At 46.3% G+C, this 26,899-nt stretch overlaps 1 protein-coding gene across 5 annotated transcripts in view; it reads left to right on the top strand.

Moving 5' to 3' along the window:
• Positions 1–26,899, top strand: part of PTPRT (protein tyrosine phosphatase receptor type T) — a 594,083-nt gene that overhangs the window by 499,023 nt on the left and 68,161 nt on the right. For all 5 annotated transcript variants that reach the window (XM_061437619.1, XM_061437621.1, XM_061437620.1 and 2 more), the window contains one exon: positions 21,422–21,509. In XM_061437619.1, coding sequence (XP_061293603.1) covers positions 21,422–21,509 — 88 coding nt within the window. The remainder of the gene's footprint in view (positions 1–21,421; positions 21,510–26,899) is intronic.

Below are 26,899 nucleotides of genomic sequence, written 5' to 3'. Positions count from 1 at the left end.
AATATCTCATCTGGTGACTGCCATCCCCCCTTTCTCTGTACCTCCTCTGCATCTTTGCCTTGGACATCCCTTACCTTGTTCCCCAGCCTGTCCCTATTGCCAGGGACTTGTGAGTAGCAGTTGTTACTGAGGTTTGTGAAATCACAGGATTGCAGTACAGGAAGCACCTGAATGCAAGTCCTTCTGAGGTTCTGGTCTCTATCCACTTCCTTCCCCAAAGTTCTTTTTAGTGTCCTCAAAATTTCCTTTTTTTCCTCCTCCTTTTTTTCTAGCAGCCAAAAAAGAACTCCCACACTCCCTTTACTTTTTTTATGTGGAACAATTTAGCTTTCTTTATCTCACTCCTTTTGTTTCACTCCTTGCCCATTAGGCCTCACCTTTTGCAAACAAAAAATCGAATGAAAAAAGGAGAAACTCATTAAGATGTTTTCTTGCCCTAAAGAGCATCTCATTCCCCTGGAGGAATTTTGCACCCTTCCTGTGCCAGTCAGAATACAGCTGCAAGCAGCTTTGGAAAGAGCATCTCTTTCTTCTCTTTTCCTCTCTCTCCCTCTCCTCCTCCTTTCCCAAAATATCTTTTGAGCATTTACTGTGTGCCAAGCTCTGGGTTATTTGCACTAGGTTTTCTTGTGGTGGTCGTGTGTTTTTTCTGTTTCACATGCAGCATGTGGCCCAAATATGCTAGGTTCAGTTCAGTGTGTGCAGTGAAAATGCGTTGACTCAGATGCTACGCATTTGCAATTCTTGGTACTGAGGACTAAGTTTAACTCTCAGACTGTATTCTGAGAAAGAGCTTACACAGCAGTATTTCAGAAGCTGTGTGAGGTCATGAAATTGTGCCAGACTATGGGGGAGGGGTCCAGATTCCAATGCAACAAACTGCATGGCCTCTGGTTTTGCAATCTGACTTTTAAAAGTCTTTATTAGTTGAATGAAGAGTTTGGATACGGTGATTACTAAGAGCCTGTCTGGTCCTAAAACTTTATGAGAGTGTAAAACATGGTAGCAAGGGGAACGTTTGACACATTTATGAGAACAAAAACGTTTATGTCAATGAATGTAAGTAATTACCAGCTCAGGAGAGCTAGCAGTTAATTTCAAATATGGTCTAAGTGAAACAGCATTCTTCACATATTCAATCTATAAATTTTGGGAGGATATTGGGTAAGAATTGCAGGAGATAGTCCCATCACCTCGCCTCCCTGGGCCTTATGTCCTAGGAGGTTGCTTGAATGATCTTTGTCTCAGGGGGCTGTGGGGTACAGCAGCTGGAAGCAGGACCTCAGTCCTTGTCTGCTTTGAAAAAAGAGTTCAGCAAAGAGACAAAGATTGTGAAGCAGGTAAAGCGTTTATTAGAAGTGACATACATGTGGAAGAATCCACAGGTGGATTCAGAGTTTTTCGCCCAATAGGAGTGGCTTAGCTCTCTTGTATGGGGGAATTTTCCAGGTCCTGTCAGCCAGTCACCTTGCTCATGTCCATATTTGGTCTGACTCAGGGCCCTCTCCAATGTGCATGCACATCTTTCAGCCAAGATGAATTTTCTAGTGTGAGGGTTGAATTTTCTAGTGTGAGGGTTTCTGGGAGGTTGGCAGGACATATTATGGGCTGGCACCCCCCTCCTTCCTCTGACCCCTGAGTATCTTTTCTGCTCACATGTGGTCTGGGATGTCTCCTTGACCACAAGAACAAGAAAAAATGTGATCAGCTTATCTTTTATTCAAGCAGGGCTCTGTTGTTACCTCTTGTTCTGAAGTGTCAGGGGGAGACTGTTGGAGCTGCTCAGCCTGGGGCCCGTCTATCTCCTGCCTCAATCCCGAGCCCTGAACTCGTGTGTGATGGGGGGAGGGGGACACACGTATGCGCTTGCACTCACTTGTGTAGATCTGTCTGCTGAGTGAATGTCAGGAGAGGGTGTGTTGTTTATAAAGCTATAGTCAATATCCTGAAGGTTGAATAAGTCATCAGTCATAATTTTTGTTTTAAATTTTCAAATAGCATTAAGGGATCGATCTGTGTGACTTATCTGAAAGGGGGCCAAGTAGTCAAAGCCTGAGAAACACTGTTCTAAGAACTTGCAATCTAAAATTTGAAAACAGAAATACAAATATATTTGACAATTTTGGTGCATTGACACCCAGAATGATGTCACTTTTAAAAGCATCCATCCCTGTGTGGTGGAATTTGGGTTGATATTTTTTTTCTTGGTGTGTGTGTTTGTGCTTTTTTATATTTTCCAAACTTTCTAGCATGGAAATTAACTGCTTTTATAGTGAAAGAGAAAACAATACATGTTGTTCCATCATTTGGACTTCAACCAGAAATAGCATTAAGTAGAATAGACTTGCCCTCAATCGTTTCAAATTATATTAATCAGTTAGCTTGAATGCTTAGCTTCTAGTTAACAGTATTTCCTGATTAACTGGAGGTTAATTGGAAAACATTACTTAATAGGAATCTTTCCACAGCGTCTTTCCACTAACGGAGACTGTAGCTGGATGTTGTTTTGATCGTCAAGGCTCCTGTGATGTCTGGAAGCTGCAGACTGAGCAAAGCATCACACATCTACCTGAAGGCCATTTCCTGTTGCAGACAGAAGATCCCCGGGCCTCCAGGCCTACTCTGGAGCCACACACCGTGTGCTCTGTTGCCTGTCACTCCCCTACTCTGCTCAGTTTTTTCATACAAATGAGTGGATTTGACAAATTGACATATAAGAGACCTCTCAGCTGTAGCAAGCTGTGTCTTATAAAATTCAGTTAAATTTTTCTGTCACTTACAAATTTGTTCATTAAATATTTACTGAGTATTTACTATTCCCGAGGACTGTTCTAGATATCTGGGATATGCCAGAGAACAAAAACGGACGAAGATGCTTGTCCTTGTGAAACTTGTGTTCTAGCAGAGGAACCTCAAAATAAACAATAGACTTAATAAGGTTGTTATTTTACAATAACTTATTGTAATGTGTTAGTAAATAATATAGTATGGTAGACAGTAAAAACATACTGTGTTACAAATTACCCCAAATCTTAGTGATGTAAAACAACCAATTTATCATGCATGTTGATTCAGTGAATCAGGAATTTGGACAGGATACAGCAGGGATAGTCTGTCTCTACACCGTGATGTCTGAAGCCTTGACTTGGAAGGCTCTATGGCTTAGGGCTGAAGTGGTCTGGAAGTGTCTTCACTCACATGGCTACCAGCTGATGTAGGCTGTCATCCGGGATCTCAGCTGGGATAGCCAGCTGGAACACCTACACTCAGCCTCTTCAGGTAGCCTGGCTTCTTCACAGCATGCTTGCCTCAAGATCCTTGAACTTCTTCCGTGGTGGTGCAGGGCTCCATTGGTGAGCCTGCTAGCGAACAAAGTGGCAAGTGTGTTACCCCTTGTGACCTACCCTTGGACACCACACAGAACATTCTTACCACCTTCTATTGGTTATAAGCAAGCAATAACTGCCTACATTCTACGGAAGACGAATTAGACTCCATCCCTTTTTTAAAAAATGTATGTTATTACTATTTATTTGGCTGCACCAGGTCTTTGTTGCGGCACATGGGGTCTTCCGCTTTCTTTGTGGCATGTGGGGTCTTTTAGTTGCAGCGTATGAGCTCTTAGTTTGTAGCACGTGGGATCTTGGTTCCCTGATCAGGGATTAAGCCCAGGCTGCCTGCATTGGGAGTGCAGAATCTTAGCCACTTGGACACTTAGCCACCAGGGAAGTCCCTAGACTCCATCTCTTGTTGAAGGGAGGGGCAGCTGCAAGATTCTAAAAGGTAATACAGAACAGGAGCAATTGGAAAATATAATCTGTGGCTTATACAATCTTCCACAAGTAAGTACCATGGGAAATGAAAGAGTACAAGGAAGGGAGAGGGTATATTCCAGGAACATGAAGTGAAAGAGGTTCCAACCCTAAAGAGACTGAAAGGGCCGTCTTTAATTATGAGATGTGGGCAGAGACTTTGTGAAAAATATCCAGAGTAAGAGTCCAGATCAAGGGAGTAATATATCTGGCATGTACATGGAGGTCATGGAGTAAGCAGAGTATGTGTGGAGAAAAAGTAATAGAAGGTGTAGTTGGAAAAATAAAAGGAGCCTGACCAAATAGTGCCTTATAAGCCATTATAAGGACTTTAGGCTTTTACTCTGAATGGGATAGAAAGCCACTGCAGAGCTTTGAGAAGACAAGTGATAATTTCCGGACATTATTTTGAAAGACTGATTCTAGTTACTATTTGAAGAATGGAAACAAAGGAAAGAACGTGTAAAAGTAGGGAAACCAGTTGAGAGGCCACTGCAGGAGCTCGGTGACTCACCTGGACTGTGGCAGCAGGGGTGGTGAGAAGTGGTTGCACTATGCATGTATTTTAAGAGCCAACAGACACATTATACATGGCAACTGAGAGAAACAGAGGAGTCGAGCGTAACTCCAGGGCTGTTATCAGAGACACTGGAAGGATGGAGTTGCCACCAGTGGAGATGGGAACCTGCAGGTGGAACAGTGAGGATAAGGAAGGAATGGGGAGTTCCTTTTTGAACTAAGCTGTCCAATAGATATCCTAGTGGAGATGAAGAGTGGGTAGCTGGATGTATGAGATTGGAATTTGGAAAAGAAGCCTGGACTTTGCAGAAAATCTGGGGAATCATTGACATAGAGATGATATGTGGCTGTTCAAAGTCAGTGAATATAGACAGAGATGAGGACCGAGGACTCAGTCTCACAGAATTTCAACTGTAAGATGTTAAAGCACTTTTCCTGGACCAAGCATTGTACTGGTCTCCAGGAACTGAGGAGACAAGGTACAGTCTTTGCCTTATGGGGAAAGTGAAAGTTGTTCAGTCATGTCTGACTCTTTGCGACCCCATGGACTCTACAAGCCATGGAACTCCCCAGGCCAGAATACTGGAGTGGGTAGCCTTTCCCTTTGCTAGGGGATCTTCCCAACCCAGGGATCGAACCCAGGTCTCCCGCACTGCAGGCAGATTCTTTACCAGCTGAGCCACAAGGGAAGCCCAAGAATACTGGAGTGGGTAGCCTATACCTTCTCCAGCAGATCTTGACCCAGGAATCAAACCGGGGTGTCCTGCATTGCAGGCAGATTCTTTACCAACTGAGCTCATAGAGCTTATTCTTAGAGATGGGCATATAAACTGACTAGTTCACTATTTAGTAAAATGGCACAATAGAAGCATCCTCAGAGCACTATCCAGTCCCATCACTTCATGGAAAATAGATGGGGAAACAATGAACACAGTGACAGACTTTATTTTCTTGGGCTCCAAAATCACTGCAGATGGTGACTGCAGCCATGAAATTAAAAGACGCTTGCTCCTTGGAAGAAAAGCTATGACAACCCTAGACAGCATATTAAAAAGCAGAGACATTTATTAATTGACAAAGGTCTGTCTAGTCAAAGCTATGGTTTTTCCAGTAGTCATGTATGGATGTGAGAGTTGGACCATAAAGAAAGCTAAGCACCATAGAATTGATGCTTTTGAACTGTGGTGTTGGAGAAGACTCTTGAGAGTCCCTTGGACTGCAAGGAGATCCAACCAGTCCATCCTAAAGGAAATCAGTCCTGAATATTCACTGAAAGGACTAATGGTAAAGCTGCAGCTTCAATCCTTTGGCCACCTGATGTGAAGAACTGACTCACTGGAAAAGACCCTGATGTGGGGAAAGATTGAAGGCAGGAGGAGAAGGGGATGGCAGAGGATGAGATAGTTGGATGGCATCACCAACTCTATGGACATGAGTTTGAGCAACCTCACAAAGAGTCACAAAGAGTCGGACATGACTGAGCGACTGAACTGAACGAAGTGCTATCAGAACCCGTGGAGGTGGCATGCATTGAGCCTAGCCTGAGAGGTTGGATGGCCAGTGGCTTTCTGGAAGACATGAAGTCTAAGTCAAAGCTGAAGAAGTAGGAGGGAGCATAGAAGGAGATGAGACTGGAATTGTTAACAGTAATGGGGTTGGGGAAAGGGGGTCTTGTCAGGCTGAGGAGTTTGAATTTTACTCCAGGAGTAATGGGGAGCTACTGAAAAAAGCAGGATTTTTTAAGTTGGATTCACATTTTGGATGCAACTCTTTGTCGCAGACCAGAGCAGGGGAACCAGAGACAAGTAGGCAGCTAGAACAGTAATTCAAGGAAAGTATGAAGTTGCCTGAACCAGGAGACTGGGCCCTGAGCCCAGTTAAGCCCACACACATTCTTTCATATAGAGCCATAAAATCATCTTGTTCTCTTGAGCATGTAAACTTGAATATATACTATATTTTAAGTTCAGTGACTTGAAATAATGCATGACTGGTCCTAAACTGAGAGTCAGAATGCCTAGGTTCAAGTCCTGTCTCTTTCATTAAGTATCTGGGTGACCTTGGGCCAATTACTCCTCCTCTCCAGGCCTCCCTTTTCATATTTATGCAATGAGAGTGCAGGCATTGGTCAAAGGGATCCAAAGAGTGCTCTGTCCGTGCAGGGTTGGGAGTCTCAGTAGGAACCAGTTGTCCAGGCCAGGTGGCTCCTCCATCCTACCTGTATCTCCACTAGACTTCACTCTCTGGGGCTCCCACCCTGCTAGTTATGTCTCAAGCCTTAGCTGCCATGACTGACCAGGGGGCCTTGTGTTCCTAAGTACTCAAGGAGGCCTAAGGCAAATTAACTGCACTTCCCATACAGATCAGAAGCTTCCAACATTGACTGCATGTTAGAATTACCCAGGGAAGTTTTAAGAACACCAACACCCAGGCCATCTTTCAGACTAATTACATCAGAATCTCTGAAAGTGGGATCCAGGGATCAATATTTTCTAAGCTCTCCAGATGACTCTAATGTACTTTCAAGGTAGAGTCGCTGGTCTCAGGAGACCCATGGAGTCCCCAGCACTTGCCTTTCTTGTGCCCACAGACCCCTTCCCTCACCCGCAGAACTGACTGCTGGTGACGTTCGTTGCCTGTGAAAGCATGTGGTGACCCCTCAGATCTACCCTGCTGTTGAAACACAGCCATATTAAAGTCAAGGGGCTTCTGCACATGATCTTGGATCTCAGAGTCTTCCTTCCTCCCCTTCCTATCACCCCCAGCCCAAATTCCCCCAGCTTCCCCCAGTTATAAAACAGAAACCCTAAGTGTACCATCAAATGTTAACAGATGTTGACTGGAGAGTTAGGTTTGTCTGTGAGTCCTAGAACCCCAGCCACCATCAGGGTCAGCTGAATATCAAGTTTGGGAAGGATGCTGGGAAAGAAGATGCGGTGACTTTGTGATGGAGAGAAGGAAGAGAATTGTGTTAATCCCTGTCCAATCCAGCCAGCCTGTTGTCATAATGAATAGAACAAGCCCAGTAGGGAAACCAGAAGGTATCTGGTTATTACAGCTCCATTAAGACTATTTAAGGCAACAAGGAACAGCTGTGAGGCATATGATACAGCCTAATGAACAGCAAACATTTGTTCATCTTCCAGCTCTGGGCAGACACGCTGTGTGCGTGGCTTGTGTGGGGTGAGGCCAGTGGCCAGTGTTGCCATCTTTGTTAGTCGTCTGTGGGTGGTGTTGGGCGGGCAGCTCTGATGGAGTGTAACCATGGAGATGGATGCTTCAAATCACCCCCAGGTGCCCTCTGCTCTGCTCAGAGCCACCCAAGCAAAGACAGAGCCGACCTTCTGCTTCTACAACTTTTTTTTTCCTCCCTTCTCTTGGTAAGAGAGTGACAAAACATCCCACTGTAGGTAACCTCTGGGTTCTGGTCCAGCTCTTCAATTTGCAAATAAGTGATTCTTGGGTAAGGACACAGGGAATTAGTGGCAGAAGCCCAAATCATGAAAGGGAATACCATGCTTGTTCTCCAGCTCTGGAAACTCATAACGACCAAAATAGAAAGACCTGATTCCACCTGCTTATTTCAGTCCATGTTCCATGGATTAAAATAAGGAGAAAGTGGGCCATTTCCAGAGGTGTCCCAAACACATCATGTGGTTTCAGACTTGGAAGTTTTCCCTGTTAAGAAAGGGCTCATGTTCAAGAGACTATTAACTGAAACTTTTCCTTTGAGCTTATTTTTATTTTTCCACTTGGTATTCTGTTTACAACATAGCAAATAGATATTTTCTATTTAATTGGAACCCTCCCCAGTCAAAGGAGCAATTTTGAGGTGCTACCATAGAAAACTATCTCAACTGAGAATCAAGCCCTGGTTCTCAATTTGCCCCTGACACGATGGGTAGACTTGTGTGAGACTCTTCCATCTCTGGGTCCATGTTTTATCTTCTGTGAAATGTTTATTATATATCATGGACTCCTGAAGCCTGATGATATATGCTTATGCTTCATTTGGCCAGAAACATTTATTGAGTACCTACTGAGTACCTTACACTGAGTAGAGTACTGGGGATAGTTAGAAAGATAAAAACAGTAAAGACCATACTTTAAAGGAAGGACATGGTCTTACCACACCATGTAATTATATAAAAGAACTCTAGTTAGCATGCTTTGAGAAAGGGCAGTCCAGGGTGAAAGCAGGTTTTGTTGTTTAGTTTTGCTTTTTGTCAGTTATTACTTCAAGAACAATTAGAAATTTTCTAAAAGATGAGACACTGAGTTGAAGAAAAGAAGAAGGCTGAGTTGAAAAAAAGTATGCATGACAAAGCAAACCACACATTTAGGGGCTCAGAAACATAAAGGGATTGAAATATTGCAAGTCACCTCTTACATGGGAAACAAAGATGCCTGTCTAGGAAATGAGAAAACTCAAAATGAAACTAGTTGGGGAGATAAATAGGAAGTTTTCACAGTTTTCCTGAACAGAATTAACCAAAAAAAAAAAAAAAACAATTAACATACCCTTTGCCAGTCCACCCCTTAATTCTAGCTGAACTCAAGTTTAGGGGAGAGCTGTTGATCCAGAGACACCTCCCAAAAGCTCACATGTGAAGATGGAGAAAATGTGTGGACAGGGCCAACAGGTTATAGCTTGGGATGGGATTCAGGGGTCTCTGAGATCACAGACGCAGGGATGGGAGGAATAGAGGTATCCTAGTATGAGCGTTCCCAGCAAACCATAGGCCTCTTGGAGGTAAAGCCAGCATCTTGCTCTTCTCTGTTCTCTGAAACATCTGGAAAATAGTATAGTAATCAGTTCAGTTCAGTCACTCAGTCATGTCCGACTCTTTGCAACCCCATGACTCGCAGCACGCCAGGCCTCCCTGTCCATCACCAACTCCCAGAGTTCACTCAGACTCACATCCATCGAGTCAGTGATGCCATCCAGCCATCTCATCCTCTGTTGTCCCCTTCTCCTCCTGCCCCCTATCCCTCCCAGCATCAGAGTCTTTTCCAATGAGTCAACTCTTCGCATGAGGTGGCCAAAGTACTGGAGTTTCAGCTTCAGCATCATTCCTTCCAAAGAAATCCCAGGGCTGATCTCTTTCAGAATGGACTGGTTGGATCTCCTTGCAGTCCAAGGGACTCTCAAGAGTCTTCTCCAACACCACAATTCAAAAGCATCAATTCTTCAGCGCTCAGCCTTATTCACATTCAGACTTTCACATCCATACATGACCACAGGAAAAACCATAGCCTTGACTAGACAGACCTTTGTTGGCAAAGTAATGTCTCTGCTTTTAAATATGCTAGCTAGGTTGGTCATAACTTTCCTTCCAAGGAGTAAGTGTCTTTTAATTTCATGGCTGCAGTCACCATCTGCAGTGATTTTGGAGCCCCCAAAAATAAAGTCTGACACTGTTTCCACTGTTTCCCCATCTATCTGCCATGAGGTGATGGGACCAAATGCCATGATCTTCATTTTCTGAATGTTGAGCTTTAAGCCAACTTTTTCACTCTCCACTTTCACTTTCATCAAGAGGCTTTTGAGTTCCTCTTCACTTTCTGCCATAAGGGTGGTGTCATCTGCATATCTGAGGTTATTGATATTTCTCCCAGCAATCTTGATTCCAGCTTGTGTTTCTTCCAGTCCAGCATTTCTCATGATGTACTCTGCATACAAGTTAAATAAGCAAGGTGACAATATACAGCCTTGACATACTCCTTTTCCTATTTGGAACCAGTCTGTTGTTCCATGTCCAGTTCTAACTGTTGCTTCCTGACCTGCATACAGATTTCTCAAGAGGCAGGTCAGGTGGTCTGGTATTCCCATCTCTTGAAGAATTTTCTACAGTTTCTTGTGATCCACACAGTCAAAGGCTTTGGTGTAATCAATAAAGCAGAAATAGATGTTTTTCTGGAACTCTGTTGCTTTTTCCATGATCCAGCGGATGTTGCCAATTTGATCTCTGGTTCCTCTGCCTTTTCGAAAACCAGCTTGAACATCAGGAAGTTCACAGTTCACATATTGCTGAAGCCTGGCTTGGAGAATTTTGAGCATTACTTTACTAGCATGTGAGATGAGTGCATTTGTGTGGCAGTTTGAGCATTCTTCGGCATTGCCTTTCTTTAGGATGGGAATGAAAACTGACCTTTTCCAGTCCTGTGGCCACTGCTGAGTTTTCCAACTTTGCTGGCATATTGAGTGCAACAGTTTCACAGCATCATCTTTCAGGATTTGAAATAGCTCAACTGGAATTCCATCACCTCCACTAGCTTTGTTCATAGTGATGCTTTCTAAGGCCCACTTGACTTCACATTCCAGAATGTCTGGCTCTAGATGAGTGATCATACCATCATGATTATCTGGGTCGTGAAGATCTTTTTGTACAGTTCTTCTGTGTATTCTTGCCACCTCTTCTTAATATCTTCTGCTTCTTTTAGGTCCATACCATTTCTTTCCTTTATTGAGCCCATCTTTGCATGAAATGTTCCCTTGGTATCTCTAATTTTCTTGAAGAGATCTCTAGTCTTTCCCATTCTGTTGTTTTCCTCTATTTCTTTGTATTGATAGCTGAGTATAGTAATACCAAATATTAATGTAATTGATTTACAAAGTACTGGTGAAAACAATTTGTGAATAAGAATAGTTCCATCCAGAACTTCCCTGGTGGTCCGGTGGTTAAGAATCTGCCTGCCAATGTAGGGGACACAGGTTCCATTCCTGATCCATGAAGATCCCACATGCCACGAGGCAACTAAGCCTGTGCACTGAACTGCTGAGCCCACACTCTAGACCCACGAGCTGTACTTGCTGAGCTCGCGCACCCTGGACCCCATGCTCAGCCACATAAGAAGCCCAAGATGGCTGGATTGCATCACCAACTCAACAGACATGAGTTTGAGTAAACTCCGGGAGTTCACGATGGTCAGGGAGGCCTGGTGTGCTGCAGTCCATGGGGTCTCAAAGAGTCAGACACAGCTGAGCAGCTGAACTGAGCTGAACTGAACACCATAAGTAAAGAGTAGACCTCACTCACCTCAGCTAGAGGTACCCGCCATGCAGCAACAGAGACCAGCACAGCCAAAAAAAAATAATAATTTTTTTTTTTAAGAAAAGAATAGTTCCATTCAGAAAGTTAAAAGGCAGTATTTCTTAAAGAAACTGACACAGAAAGACCCTTATATCCATGGGCTATCTCTGTAGGTGTGTAGAGTGTCCTTAGGGTCAATCTTCCCCAGGAATTTGCTGATTCCATCTACCTTCCTACCCAAAGCAGTGGTCCTTTTTTATTTATATGTATGATTTTATTTATGTATTTGTGTGTGACTTTGCTGGGTCTTCCTTGCTGCGTGGGCTTTGCTCTAGTTGTAGAGAGCAGGGGCTCCTCTTCATTGTCATGCACAGGCTTCTTATCGCTGTGGCTTCTTTTGCTGCAGAACCCAGGTTCTAGGGCACCTGGGCTTCAGTTGTTTTGGTTCCCAGGTTCTAGAGCACAGGCTCAGTAGTTGTGGTACACAGGCTTAGTTTCTCTACGGCGTATGGGATCATCCCAGACCAGGGATCAAACCCATGTCTCCTGCACTGGCAGGCAGATTCTTTATGACCAAGCCACCAGGGAAGCCCCCAGAACAGCAGTTCTTAAACGGTGCTATGTGTCAGAACCACCTGGAGTTAGTAAAGAACATAAGACACTGGTTCACTGATGCGGGACAGGGTGCAGGCCTCTGCATGCTACCAAATTCTCTAGACTGTCTGGATCCCTACTAAAGTGTGAGAACCACTGACCTAAAATTTGTCGTTTAAAGGAAATCGTGTCACTTTTAATGGGGCCTTTTAAAGAGAGCTCTTTGACTCTCTATGCAGACACATGTTCAACTCTTCTGCTTGTTCCAAGCTTCTGTCACAGACAAATACCCCTATCTTGTTGCCATCTGATTTTCAACTCAGCATCTCCTGCCGAACTCATAAATTACCGTCTACTTAGTGACACGGCACACAATAATATTTGCTCTCCTGATGCCACTCTGAGCAGACGTCATTAGTCATCCTCCCCTGCCTTCTCTGTCCACATTTATAATCTCTGAGGTGTGCTCTTTTCAGCAGAGGAGGAGGCATTTGTTGAAAGCATGGCCTCTGCCAGGGCCACTGCTAACTCAAAGAGCACCTTAGAGTGAAATAGCAAAAAATACACCTGTCTCAAGATACTTGACTTTATCACCTTCCAGAAAATGTTCATAATATGTACAGAAATCTCTCATGCCTACCAGATGCATGGTGTTCACTTAGGTGTGATGATTTTGAGTTATGTACAACCTGTACAACCATCCATGATGTCTCTTGCCATCCATCAGCTAACCATGGTCTTCAGTAAATATGGGTATTTATCAAACTCTTGGACCACAGTTGAGACCAGACCTTAGGCTTCCAATGACCGATGAAACTCCTTCTCACTCCCTGAATATGTGTCTTGCTGTACCTAGGGTGACCAACTTGTCCCAGTTTGTTTGGGGTGGTCCCTGGTTTTTTTTTTTATTTTTGCTTTTATTTATTTTTTTCCAAACTTTTTATTTTGTGTTGGGGTATAGCCAATTAGCACTGTTGTGATGGTTTCAAGTGAACAGCGAAGGGACTCAGCCATCCATATACATGTATCCATTCTCCCCCAAATTCCCCTGCCATCCAGGCTGCCACATAATGCTGAGTAGAGTTCCACGTGCTGTACAACAGATCCTCATTGGTTATCCATTTTAAATATAGCAGTGTGCCTGTGACCTCAGGATGGTCCTGGTTTTAAACAAAAGTCCTGCATCCTGGGAACCCCTTTCGTCTGAGGCAAACCAGGAAGGATGTTCAGGGAGCCTCCTGTCTTTGATCTGGTGACAATAAACTGTATGTTTCTGCTCAGTAGGAAGCAGGAGAATGAATTCTGGGAGTGAGCCCAGGAGGCTTGATAGCTTATCCTTGGGGCAGAAGAGTCTGAATACCTGTCATGTGCCAGCTACCTGTGAGCACTATCTCTGGTCGTCACTAATCATCGTAAAACTCCAAGGGTGTATTATGTTTAATTTATTAATACATGCTACAATATTTATTGGAGGGATGCAGTGTGTACAGTTCTATGAGTTTAAACAAATGCATGGAGTCATGTAAACACCCAAACAATCAGGATACAGAAGAGTTCCATCAGCAAAAGATTCACTTGCTGCCCCTGTGTAGTCAAGTCTTCCCCTCTGCCCCTCACCTGAAGGTTTCATTATTGACTTAACTGTCAGAAAAGTTCATTGAGATTTGGAGTGGTGAAATGATTGGCAGTAAAAATATGCAAACACTCTAGTCTGTCTGCCTTTTGCAAAGCTCTGCCTGTCCCTGTCTCATATGCATGGCCAGAGATTTTTTTTTTCACGCTATACATGAGGGAAAGACCCAGGTAAGATGGTTCCTCCTTGGTGAAGACTGTCCAGGGTCTTCCCTGCACCAGAAGAGTGGAATAATGGGGAGAGTCATGGGATCTCCTGCCCAGGGAAAACCTGGCAGGGTGGGCTCATCCTGGAGGAAGCAAGCCCTCAGCTGTGCCCTGGAATGTCAGCCAGGAACCGCCTAGTCAACAGCGCCTGGGCCTGGTTTTGCTGCATGCCAGGGCATATCATATCCAATTATCTCCAGGGATATAGCCAGGCTGAAGGGATTAAGGAGGGCATCATAGCTGTAAAAGAATCTGCTAGGGTTAGTGAATGAACAGGTGAAAGGAATGGATCAGGGCACTCTCAGCTGTGGATCGGAGGTGAGCTGCTCTTGGAAGCCCTGTGTCCTGATGTCTTACTGCTGGGGGCCTAACTCAAGGAGGCTTGAGCAGAGTGTCCAAAGAAGGGTGGCAAGTTTCAGAAAAGACTTTCATATTTCAATAGGATCAAACCAATAGGTAGGAAGAGGAATCAGCCAGGCAAGCATGAGGGCCAATTCTCAGTTCTAACAGGAAATTGAAGTGTGAATGGGGGAGACCATGGTAGCTTACAGAGTGCTATGATTCAGCAGAGTCGGGCAGTAGAAGCCTGAGACGTGTGGTCAGGGGATCCGAGCTCCCACTGGCTCCAGAGGACCTCAGCTCCATGACTGGGAGGGATGGTGGGTGGGTGGGTGGGTGGAATGCAACCAAAAGAAGAGTTGATCTGGGACAAGTAACAGGTGATAATCTTATCCTTCAGTCTATGAAGCCTGTCAAGAAGGATAAAGGGAGGGTTCAAGAGGCAAGTGCTCTTAGCCACTTGTCATGATGCTGGTACTGGTTAGCCTCCCTATTAAAAAAAAAAAAAATGTCCAAAGTATCCCCGTTGACTTAAAATATCTTGTATCTTTGGCTGTGGTTCACAAGACCTCAACTGAGCAACACACCATCCTCATGATATGTCACTTACGTTCTCTCAACTCTGGAGAGCCTCCCTTCAATTTCCAGAACACACCAACCTCATTCCATCTCAGGGCCACTGTACCCACTGTCATTCTGGAACATTCTTCCCCCAGCTCTTGTCACTGCTGGCTTCTGCTTATCATCTATTTTTCAGCTCAACCGTGAGACCTACTGGAGTTGAACAATCTAGACCTAGAAACTGTGGGACATCTCAGGAAGAGGATGTCAGAAAGGACTTCTAGGACGTGGGCTGTGTTAGGCGATGTGGGGCTTTGTTCTACTGGACACCATCAGGAAGTGGTAGGATTGGGTACCTTAGTAAATCTTATTAGAAGGGGCACAAGCTTGAGGCTAAAGCTGAAATTGGCACAAGGAGCAGCAGTCACTCATAGGAGCCAGGATAGGGGTGGGTTTTGGCATGGACAGTATTCCTGCCTTTGTTTATGTTAGAATAGGCTTCCTTGGTAGCTCAGATGGTAAAGAATCCACCTGTAGTACTGAAGACCTTGGTTCAATCCCCAAGTCAGGAAGATCCCCTGGAGAAGGGAGCGGTTGCCCACTCCAGTATTCTTGCCTGGAGAATTCCATGGAGAGAGGAGCCTATTGGGCTACAATCCATGAGGTCAGAAAGAGTCGGACACGACTGAGCAACTAAGCATAACCACAGAGTGGTCGTGTTTTTGCCTTGCTCCATCTGGGTCTCAGAGTTGCCGTGTCTGATGTTGGCATTCAGGGAAATTATGTTCAGCAGGAAAGCACCAAGGTCCAGCTGGGAGTGCCAGGCGAGCTCCCAGAAGTCAGGGGCTGCGCTTTTCCTTCTCAAATGTCACTTTTTCAGAGTCCTGCCCGATTCAGCCAGCCTAACTTGGTCCCTTATCCTGAGTCACTGTCTATCCCAGGACTTCGTTTGCTGCCTTTGTAGCACTTGTCATAAGTAAGAATTATCTTGTTTATTGTTTGCATCTTCATACAACTAGACAAAAAGCCCATGAGATCTCATCTGCTGTGTCCATTTTTATTATTTCTGGGACCTAGCACGGTCCTGGTACTCAGATTGTCACCAGGAAAGAAAGGAAAGAAGAAGGGGTAAAGGGAAGGTGAGCTCACCTGATATGTATTCTTGGGTCAGTCATTTCCTGTTTCCGGACTTCACTGTGCTGATCTGAATCCTTTTGAGGATTCAGTGGTTGCTACAGCTGCCTCCAGAGAGGCAGGCATCCCCAAATGTACCTTGTAGGACTGAAAAAACCTGACCACCTGAGAAAAGCAACACCAGAGGAGTTAGAAGCATTTCCACACTCAGGGAAAAGTGTAAAAATAGAGCTCAGCACTCTCAGGAGAAGTGGGTGAGAAAAGGAAAGTGGAGATTGATAATGGATGAATGTAATGAGATGGCAATTTTGGTTTCAAAAGAATGTGATTAGCTCCTAATGACTGCCACCATTCCTTGGTCAATCTACTGTAACTAGCCACTAATGCAAAAATAATGCCCCTCAGCTGGCTCACTTTGAAGATGGAGAGGAGTCTCCCTTTCATACTTTCACCCCCTCGTGTATTTTCCCTTCCTAAGATTATCCCCTATTAGACTGTAGCTCCCTAAAAATGGAAATGGGTGTGTGATCAAAGTCTGCAATTTAAGGAGTCATAACCACTCCCTCCTAGGCAGCTCCGTGGTGTTTCCTCTCTGCCTTTGTCAACATCATCCCAGCCCCCGGGCCCACCCATTCTCCTTCATCCCGCCCCCCCACTCCCAGGGGGACACAGAGGCTCTCAGAGCTGTGCCAGCAGTCTCTGTGGTCTCTACGGAGAAGTGCCACTCAGCACAACTCATCAGGACCATTTAGGGTTTTTCAGAGGAGATCGCCACACTGGGTTTATCCTGAAGAGCATGGCCTGGATAAGGACTGCCAAACTGTGCCATCCCGGGCCCCAGGTGGACACACGCCTGTGTTCACCCAGGGGGTGGACGGGGACATTCAAACCTCTGCAGTGTCGCAGTGCAGAGGGAGCATGCGAGGGGCCCCATGGATCAGGGCAAAGGCAAGGGACATGGAAACAGGGTAAATGAAAAGCCCCAGTGGGTCTGTCCAAAAGTGAAGCAAAAAGCTTTTGTGTGTAGTGAGCTCTCCACCACTGAGGGCATCCAAATAGCAGATGTTAGGGATCACTTTATCAGCTGCCTGGAAGCCCATTGTAGGAAGGAGCACAGACAACTTATTTTAAAGGTCACCTCCAGTTCTCAGATTCCAGGATCTTTGCCTTCTGTCTGCACAGCATCCACCTCACCCACTATTTTTTTCATCTATCCATCCATTCATTTATTCAAAGGCGGTGATTCAAGCACATATGAAATACAAAGCATTGGTTTATGAAGATACCATCGTGAATAAGATGCTACCACTTATCTAGAGTAAGTTACCTAGATAAGATATTCAAATCATCAGATGTAAACAGTCCGTATAATAACAGAAGTAACTGACTAGCTGGGACACAGTGGCATGGTGGGAAGGTAAGCAAGGAAGGTTTCACAAAAGAGAAGGTGCTTGAACCGGGTTTGGAAGGATATGTAAGAGTTTTACCAGGCAGACTCGGGTGGGAGAAAACTTCAAACAGAGGGAACAGCATGTATCTAGTCAGTCTCACAAGTTTATAACACCTGAAATTGTGGCATTGTGTTTAGTTGCTAATCATTGATATATTGATTTAAGCGTAAGCAATGAGATTGGAGGGGCAGCCGGGGTGAAATCATTAAGGATCTTGTATTTAAGAGTTTGGAATTTATCCTGAAGACAGTGACAGGGGGAATAACTGGGTCCTATTCACAGTTTGAAAGATTTCTCTGATTATACAAGAGAATGGATTGGAAGAGGCAAAACCAAGGCCAGAGGAGACTTGTGGGAAAGTGTTTCTCACTTTTGATAAATTTGGTACATTCACTATTGCAAGAATCATGGCCACACATTAGAATCACTTGGGGAGTTTTAAATACTACTGGCATCTGTGTCCCTTAGACGCTGATTTAGTGGTCTGGGGTAGGGCCACAGCTTTGGGAGTTTTAAAGCTTCCACAGACAATTCTAATGTTCAGCCATTACGAAACCTTAAGCTAACTGTAACCTGAGCCCTGGCACATAATACGTGGCCAGCAGATTTTTATTTTTCAAAAAAAAAAAAAGAGTATGAAAACATTCCCAGGGTGCTCTGCTTGGTTTCACACTACTTTGGGTGGATGTAATTAATTAGATAAACATCAGGAAGTCCATCGCTACGACTGAGACCAACACACCCCGCCCCTACAAAGACCCAGGAATATAGAGGCCTGGCAAGTTGCCTGAAAGAGCTGGGATGAGAGGATAAGGCCAAGGCTGGAATCTGGCTTCTGAAGAGTTCCATGCAAAAGCAGGAACCATTTGCATTCTACAGGTGGCCTGTGCTGGTGATGACAGGGATGCAGGGTGATGGTCAATTACAATGAGGAGTAAGCAGAGGATGAAGAGAAGGAAAAGGAGACGCAAGTCCTCCACTTGCAGAATGAGCACTCTCTTATCTCCCTAACACTTTTTTCACACGCAGATTTAGCGTAGAGCCTCGTGCCTGTTTGCTTCTCCAGGATACAAGTCGAAGGGTTTCTGACACCCAGAGAACTACATTCTGATCAAGTAATAGCTGGGAAGGTGCCCTGTTATCCCAGTCTAAAACCCTGGGCAAAACTAAGTTGGAGAACATGGCTTAGCCCGGGCAAGCACCTGTCACCCCATCTCCATTCACTCTGGAATGGCTTGGTAACAGAATGGACACCCATTCTATCTACCCAGCCACCGCCTAGCTGAGGAACATGATCATGCTTCTAGAATAAAGCTCAGTAAACTACAGCCACAGGCTGAATCCAGCCCAGCACTTGTGTTTGTAAATCAGGTTTTAGTGGAACGCAGCCACGCCCCTGTGTCTGCACTGTGTCTACGACTGCGTTCACTTTCGCTCCACAACACCGGAGTTGAGTTTGAGTCGTTGGAACAGAGACTCCCTGACTTACCAATCCCATACCGCCTATTATCTGACCCGCTATAGAAAAAGCTTGCCAACTCCTGCACCATGAAAAGACCCACCTAGGCTGGCTTGAAATAGACATAGGAGACTGGAAGCGGAAAAGGGGGCATCCTGAATGGTCTGGGCTTGGAAGAGATAGTGGTCCTGCCTGCCTGTAAAACATCGCCTGCTGAATGGCTGAATTTCTGACCAATCGGGTCACAGACTCCTCCTTGCTCAGAATGTAGACCTGGTAAGAAATAGGTAGGCACAGTGAATGCTGGTGTATTCAGATGGCTGGGAGCTCCTCTCTCCTGCCCTGCTGACAGGGAGCTGTGTAGGCTGAAGAGGTGACAAATCCAGTCTCAGAAGCAGTGCAGGGGCCAACCGAGCGGGACAGCTAGCTTGTTCTTCCAGAGGCAGGAGAAGGGCAGTAATCAAGAGGTGGTCTGACATTCACGCTTCTGAAGCTGCTCCCGCTCCCTGAAACGCCCCTCTTTCTTCTCTGTGAAATAAGTGGCTGCTCCTTCCCCAGTGTTTCCATGATACTTGGCTGGTAACTCTGTTAAGTCACTTCACACGGTTCATTCCTTGTCTGTCTTCTCTCTCTCTCTTTCTCTTTTTAATTAATTAATTTATGTATTTATTTTTGCCTGCACTGGATCTTCATTGCTGCACGAGGGTTTTCTCTAGTTGCGGCAAGCAGGGGCTCCTTTCTGCTTGTGGTGCACGAGCTCCTCGTTGCCGCGGCATCTCTTGGTACAGGGCACACGCTCCAGAGCACAGGCTCAGTAGTTGTGGTATACAGGCTTAGCTGCCCTGTGGCATGTGGAATCTTCCCAGACCAGGGATAAAACCCATGTCCCTTATGTTGGCAGGGAGATTCTTAACCACTGGGCCACCAGGGATGTCCCTATTTTCTCTTAAACTGATGAGTCTCATCTCTTCCTTCCTTCTTACTCTGACCTTCTGTATCCAACTTCATAGTCAGAATCTCAGGTTGGATGTTGACTAATCATCTCAAACTTGGCGGCTGCTGCCACTGTTCTTATTATTTTGAACATGTTCAGAAGCGAGTGCTAGGCATGGTTCTAAGTACTTTATATACCCAGAACACAACACTTAATTCCTGCTTCCCCATCTGTTTCTTCTCCATTGCAGTAAAAGATGTGACTCTCCACTCAGTTCTGCCAACCCACCGCCTGTAAGTCAGCCTTCACCTGTCTCTCTCCATCATAACCCATGTCTGAAGTAGACGTGTTGGTGCCCTGCCTGCCTCCCTTCCACTCACTGGTCCCATGTATGCCTATCCAGTGCCCGCCTCTTGTGTCTTTATGCCTCAGGACTTTCTGAAGACAAAAAGCATATGCGCACCTTGCCTACTGCGCATGACAGAAGCGCCAAGGGATTTCCTAAGAGCTGACCTCAACAGTGACTTACGGGAACCGGTGGATGAACACCCCAACTTCCTTCTCCCACTGGGAGGACAACTCTGAGGCATGAGATGGGCCCATGAGATTAAGCCCAGTTGCAGTGGTTACTTGTTCATGGATCTACCCTCTATTGATTTTCTTCCGTTGATTGTCTGACTCTTCCCCCAGCTGCCCCACTGTGTTCCTTAGGCTTACCTCCCAAATAAATCTTGTACTAGAATCCTTGTTTCTGAGTCTGCCTCTGGGGGGAAACAAAAACCTGCAATATCCAACTGAACATCCTAAAAGTAATCCCTTCTCACTGCATCCACTGCTCAGCACCTTGGTCCAGGGTACCGTCATCTCTTGCCTGCACTATTGCAAAACCTTCCTAACTGATCTCCCTGGTTCCTCCCTGGGCCTCCTAGAGTCTGCGTTCCATACACGAGCCAGAATATGCTTTATGAAACAGATAGCAGATCAGCTAACTTCCCTGCCCAAAACCCTCCAGTGGTTTCTCATCACACCCAGAATACCACTCCGCTTGTTACCAGCAACCACAATGCCTCATGGAGCCTGAACTCGTCCCGCCGCTCCAGATGGCTTTCGTCACTGCTTTCTCCACCTCATCCTTGACTTCGGTTACCACCTTTGCATCCACTGTTCTCTCTGCCTGGACCACTCCCCACTTCTCTTGGCATTGCTGCCTTTTTCATATCAGGAAGGAATTAGTTTAAATGTCACCTTCTCAGAGAAGCCATTCCAGACTGTGCAACCTGAAATAATTCTCATTCCCCCATCACTGAACCTCTACCCTGCTTTATTTTCTTCATAGCAGTTCTACTATTTAAAATTATATATGTTTTCTTGTTCCTTTGCTATGTCTCCCAGTCAACTGAAAGCTCAAAAGAGGCTCTATTTCTTTGTATTCTGAGTACCTACAATAGCGCCCTACACATATTAGGGATTCAGATACTCATCAAGTGAATGAATAAGCAAATGACTCTCCTCCTGGACCAGATTTGATCTCATCTCACACACAAAAGATATCAATAACATTTGAGTCAGCGAACAGGTGAATAAGTCAGCGGGGCCAAGTCTGTATTTTTCCCCAGGCCCCATCCAAGAGCATACAGGCTTTTACACTGCATGACCCATCACAGTGGGTCTCCCCACTGGCTCACCTATACCCAGATAAGGCTCCTACCTCAAGCCATTCTAATAACTCTGTCCTTTCTGTTTAGGCCTTACCAGAGGGACAGACAGCTTCGTGGGACACAGCTAAAGAGGACGAAAACCGCAACAAGAATCGATACGGCAACATCATATCCTGTAGGTGACCTTCTGGGAGGACCGCGGGCTTTGGGGATGTAGACTTAAGGAGGCCATCACTGTTATTTACCTGGAATTTGTTACCAGATAATCCTTGATGTTTCCAACTTCGGGTCCTCATGCCAGGCATGGAGCTCTGGCTCGGACTCCCTGTCATCCCTGGGCTGGATGGCTGATCTCAGCCAGAGGCGTTGGGCAGGGAGCTAGCTCCAGGCACAGTGGATTCAGGAAACCTCTCAGGCTTGTGTCTCGTCTGGTGTTATCAACTCAAGAATTCTTCAGGTCAGGGAGGAAGCGCAGACGCAAGGGTGTTCCTAGCAGGCCCCCACTATGCAGAATCCCACCATGGCAGCAACGCTGGGTGGAGAGCAAGGTCTACCCTTGAGGGATGGGCTGAGAACCCCTCGGTGAGAGATGCTGCTACTCCAGGAAGGTAGAGTCCTAAGCAAGGACTGATGCTTAGAAGGAAACTCTGAGCCTAAGCCTGAGGGTTTGGGAAGCAGCCAGCTCAGGATTCAGAGGAGCCCAGGGCTACCCCGTTCACACAGAGGCAGGGCTTAGGGCATCATGACTCCCTCCAGACCCCACGGCTGCTGGGGACAGAGCTCGGTAGTAATGTGAGTACCTGCCACTCAGGGTCTATGTCGGTGCGGGCGTTGCGTGACACTGAGCCTGCAGGAAGGAAGCTGGTTTTGTGTGGACCTGGGGGAGGCCCGAAAGGACATTGCCTTCTGCTCAGCAGTGAGCTCTAGCATCCCTGGAGGCACCCCGTCATAGTGCGTGATTTGATGAAGACAGTGGCACGGAGTAGCTCAAGCCCACAGAGTAGTTGAAGCCTTGGGCTTCTCTTCCAGCTATGGGGCCTTGGGCTGGTTACCTGACCTCTCTAAGCTTCAGTTTTCTTGCCTTTAAAACGAGGAGAAGAATAAAGATAGAATGGTTGGGGACCGGGGAAGGTACATAAAACCCTTGGCACGGTACCTGGCACCATTACTCCAGCCACAGAGTTACTCTCTCAGCGTCACTGATGAGCAGTGTGGATACACCAGCCCTTCTTATCATAAGCAAAACGCACTGAACATCCACGTGGGGATATGGAACAAGCTGGATTGGGGCAGGGAGGCATGATCAGATGTCTGTTTTGGAAAGATCACCAGGGCAGCACTTTGGGAGGGTGCATGAGATTGGGGGAGGCTGGAGGCAGAGAGACCAGCGAGGAGGCTACTGCAGTGGTCCTAGCAAGGGACAGTGAGCCCTTAACAGGGGCAATGACAGTACTTGGATGGGACCCTGCTTGATATTCAGTGCTGGGAGGAGAGGGAGAGACAGGTATGATCAATGTTGTCCACAGCCTTCTACACAACAGAATACAGAGAACAAAGTTTCCTCATACAAAATGTGGAGCATATACTATGATTAGAACAGGAGTCTACAACAGCCCCTCTCCTATGGTGCAGCCAATCTGGACCTTCTGACATCTCATCAGTTGGGTAATAACCATCCCTTGGTCTCCATTCTCAGAGTAACCCAGTTCAGCCAAAAAAAAAAGAAAAGAAAAAAAAAATCCTGAATAACAAGTTATTTCTAGTACGGTTCAGTATTTTGTTTTCTTTGACTGTCTAGACATTGCCTAAGAAAAAGCTGGGAGGAAGAAAGCATAAGATACAGGCAGCTTGTGAAGGAAGAAAGAGGCAGAAGTTTTAGCTTAGCTGTTTCCTGTGCTGATTCAGAAATCGACTGTGAATGGGAGCACTAATCAGAAAAGCATTTATAATTTGTCTCTTGGAAGAGAGTAAGGCAGACAGCAACATTTCCTGCAAATGAAGTGTTGGAAAGAGACGTTCAAGTGCTCAGGAATGTGTATTAAGACCTAAGATGTGTGATTCTGCTCTGAGCCAGGCCCTCTGCTGCCAGGGAGCTCATATGCTCGGCCCAGGTTCTGCTGGCTCTGACCGTTCTGTGCTCTAGTACAGTTCCATGTACAGCTCTAGTACACAGTATGTTCCATGCGTACTGTGCCTTAAAACATTTGGTCATTTGTGCATTCCTCCTACTAGATGGTGAGTTCAGATGGAGTCCACTGAATTATAGGCTGTAAGGCTTTGTGTGCTCACTCTAAGCCTCAGTCTTCTCTCTGTAAAATGGGTATAATAATGAAGTATTATAATGGAAAATAATGATAGAAAAAATTAATGACTAGAGCACAGTAAAGAGACCTGCCTCCCTGGGAGACAAGGGTATCCAGGTTAGGCCAGGTTTCTTTGGAAGGAATGATGCTAAAGCTGAAACTCCAGTACTTTGGCCACCTCATGCGAAGAGTTGACTCATTGGAAAAGACTCTGATGCTGGGGGGGATTGGGGGCAGGAGGAGAAAGGGATGACAGATGGCTGGATGGCATCACTGACTCAATGGACGTGAGTCTCAGTGAACTCCGGGAGTTGGTGATGGACAGGGAGGCCTGGCGTGCTGCGATTCATGGGCTCACAAAGAGTCGGACACGACTGAGCGACTGATCTGATCTGATCTGATCTGATCTGATGGTCCAAAGCCTCAGGGGCCAAGGTTGGGAAGTTTTGTATCTTTCCGGACCTCCTGGTGCTCACCCTCTGTGCTCAGCATGCTTGACCAAGCCATCATCTGCTCTCATTTGGCCTAAGCCTTCCTTCTTTCTGGTGGTTCCACATCTACTTTGGCCCCCAACCTTATGCCTCTCTCTAACAGAAGCCAGAGGGACCTCCTCAAAATACGAGTCAGATCACGTCCTTGTCCTGCAGAAAACCCTTCAGATGGCTCCCTTCAGTATTGAGCCCTGCATATCCAAAGGCCTCAGCCCTCTCTCCTCCTCATTTCTCACTCTCACTGTGGTGTTCTCTCCACCGCAGTCTCCTCAGTTAAGCCCCACTGCCCTTTATTCCGAACCTTGAACTTTCCCCACTCATCATGACACAGGGCCTTTGCACGTTCTCTTTGCTCTATCAACATGCCCTTCTCTCCTCTCTTTGCCAAGTTCTCCTTGTTCTTCAGATCTTTGCTCAGGTGCCACTTCCTCGGGGAATTCTTCTGACCATTATAACTCAGCCAAAACCCCATTATTCACTCCAAGAACACAATGCATGTCTTCTCTTAATTCTCCGTGCTGTTGTGATTTGCGAGCACATGGATGGCCATCTCTTGGCTGCCTGGTCTCCTCACTGGAACAGATGTCCTGGGATAGCAGGGCCAGAGCCATCTTGCACTTCTGTGGCCCCACACCTGACTTGTGGCTGGTGCTCGGTAGACAGGACTGAATGTTGGAACTCACAGACTCCCTGCTGCTGCTGCTAAGTCATTTCAGTCGTGTCCGACTCTGTGCGACCCCATAGACGGCAGCCCACCGGCTCCCCTGTCCCTGGGATTCTCCAGACAAGAACGCTGGAGTGGGTTGCCATTTCCTTCTCCAATGCATGAAAGTGAAAGTGGAAGTGAAGTCGTGTCCGACTCTTTGCAGCCCCATGGATTGCAGCCCACCAGGCTCCTCCGCCCATGGGATTTTCCAGGCAAGCGTACTGGAGTGGGGTGCCATTGCCTTCTCCAACAGACTCGCTATAAGACCCCAAAGGGCTTGAGCCATGGGTCTCTCCCTTCTGGCTCCCCTCTCCCCCGCTCAAAATAGAGAGCACCCAGAAAGGATGGATGGAGGAGGGCTGGATCCGGATGACTCTAGGAGCAGTGATATTCCAGCAATGAAGACATAATGAGCCTATGTGAAGAGGGTAGAGAGACGGGAGAAGGGAAGGAGAGAGCACACTCATGTCCCCTCCAGGATCCCACGTCTGAGAAGGCAGGATCCCAGGAGTGAGAACAACAGTGAAGGGGATTCACCTCCATGGAAAGGGGATAGAAGATGCTGGCAGCGTCCCGTCCACACCCACAGCCGCGCTGCTTCCTTGTAATGAAGCCTATAACTCACACTCTCTTAATTGGGATCACACACCTGGTCTCAGGACTTAATGAAGCTCAGGTTCTTGATGTCTCATCACAAAGAATTCAGGGAGAGACAAAGTGATAGGTAAAAAAGTGGATTTATTTAGAAACAAACACACTTCACAAAGTACGGGCCATCTCAGAAGGCAAAAGCGGTAGGAAAATATGGCGTGGTTAGTTTTAGTGGGCTGGATAATTTCATCGGCCAATGAGTAGGAGGATTATTCCAACTGTTTTGGGGGAGGGGCAGAGATTTCCAGGCATTGGGCCACCACCCACTTTTTGGTCTTTATGCCTGGCCTTGGAACTGTCATGGCACCTGTGCGTGTGTCATTTAGCTTGCTAGTGCATTACAGTGAGCATATACTGAGGCTCAGGGTCCAGTGGCTGCTGCTGCTAAGCCGCTTCAGTCGTGTCCAACTCTGTGCGACCCCATAGACGGCAGCCCACCAGGCTCCCCCGTCCCTAGGATTCTCCAGGCAAGAACACTGGAATGGGTTGCCATTTCCTTAGAAAAGTGAAACTGAAGTCACTTAGTCGTGTCTGACTCTTAGCGACCCCATGGACTGCAGCCTACCAGGCTCCTCCATCCGTGGGATTTTCCAGGTAAGAGTACTGGAGTGGGGTGCCATTACAGCATATTAAAAAGCATAGACATTGTTTTACTGACAAAGGTCCGTATAGTGAAAGCTGTGGTTTTTCCATAGTTATGTATGGATATGACAGTTGGACCATAAGGAAAGCTGAGCACCAAAGGATTAATGCTTTTGAACCATGGTGTTGGAAAAGACTCTTGAGAGTCCCTTGGACTGCAGGGAGATCCAAGCAGTCAATCCTAAAGGAAATCAGTCCTGAATATTTATTGGAAGGACTGATGCTGAAGCTGAAACTCCAATACTTTGGCCACCTCATGCGAAGAGCTGACTCATTGGAAAAGACCCTGAGGCTGGGAAAGATTGAAGGCAGGAGGAGAAGGGGACGACAGAGGATGAGATGATTGGATGGCATCACTGATTCAATGGACATGAGTTTGAGCAATGTCTAGGAGTTGGTGATGAACAGGGAAGCCTGGTGTGCTGCTGTCCATGGGGTCATAAAGAGTCGGACACGACTGAGCGACTGAGCTGAACTGAGGGTCTAGTGGAAAGCAGCTCATCTTGGACCTGTTTGGTGCTAATCAGTTTATATTACGGAGAAGGCAATGGCACCCCACTCCAGTACTCTTGCCTGGAAAATCCCATGGATGGAGGAGCCTGGAAGGCTGCAGTCCATGGGGTCGCTGAGGGTCGGACACGACTGAGCGACTTCCCTTTCACTTTTCACTTTCATGCATTGGGGAAGGAAATGGCAACCCACTCCAGTGTTCTTGCCTGGAGAATCCCAGGGACGGGGAGCCTGGTGGGCTGCCATCTATGGGGTCGCACAG

This window comes from Bos javanicus, chromosome 13 (genome assembly GCF_032452875.1).
Source record: "Bos javanicus breed banteng chromosome 13, ARS-OSU_banteng_1.0, whole genome shotgun sequence".
In the NCBI taxonomy this organism is placed as follows: Eukaryota; Metazoa; Chordata; class Mammalia; order Artiodactyla; family Bovidae; genus Bos; species Bos javanicus.
Note: the sequence above shows the minus strand (reverse complement) of the source record. Positions and strands in the feature narration are given on the sequence as shown.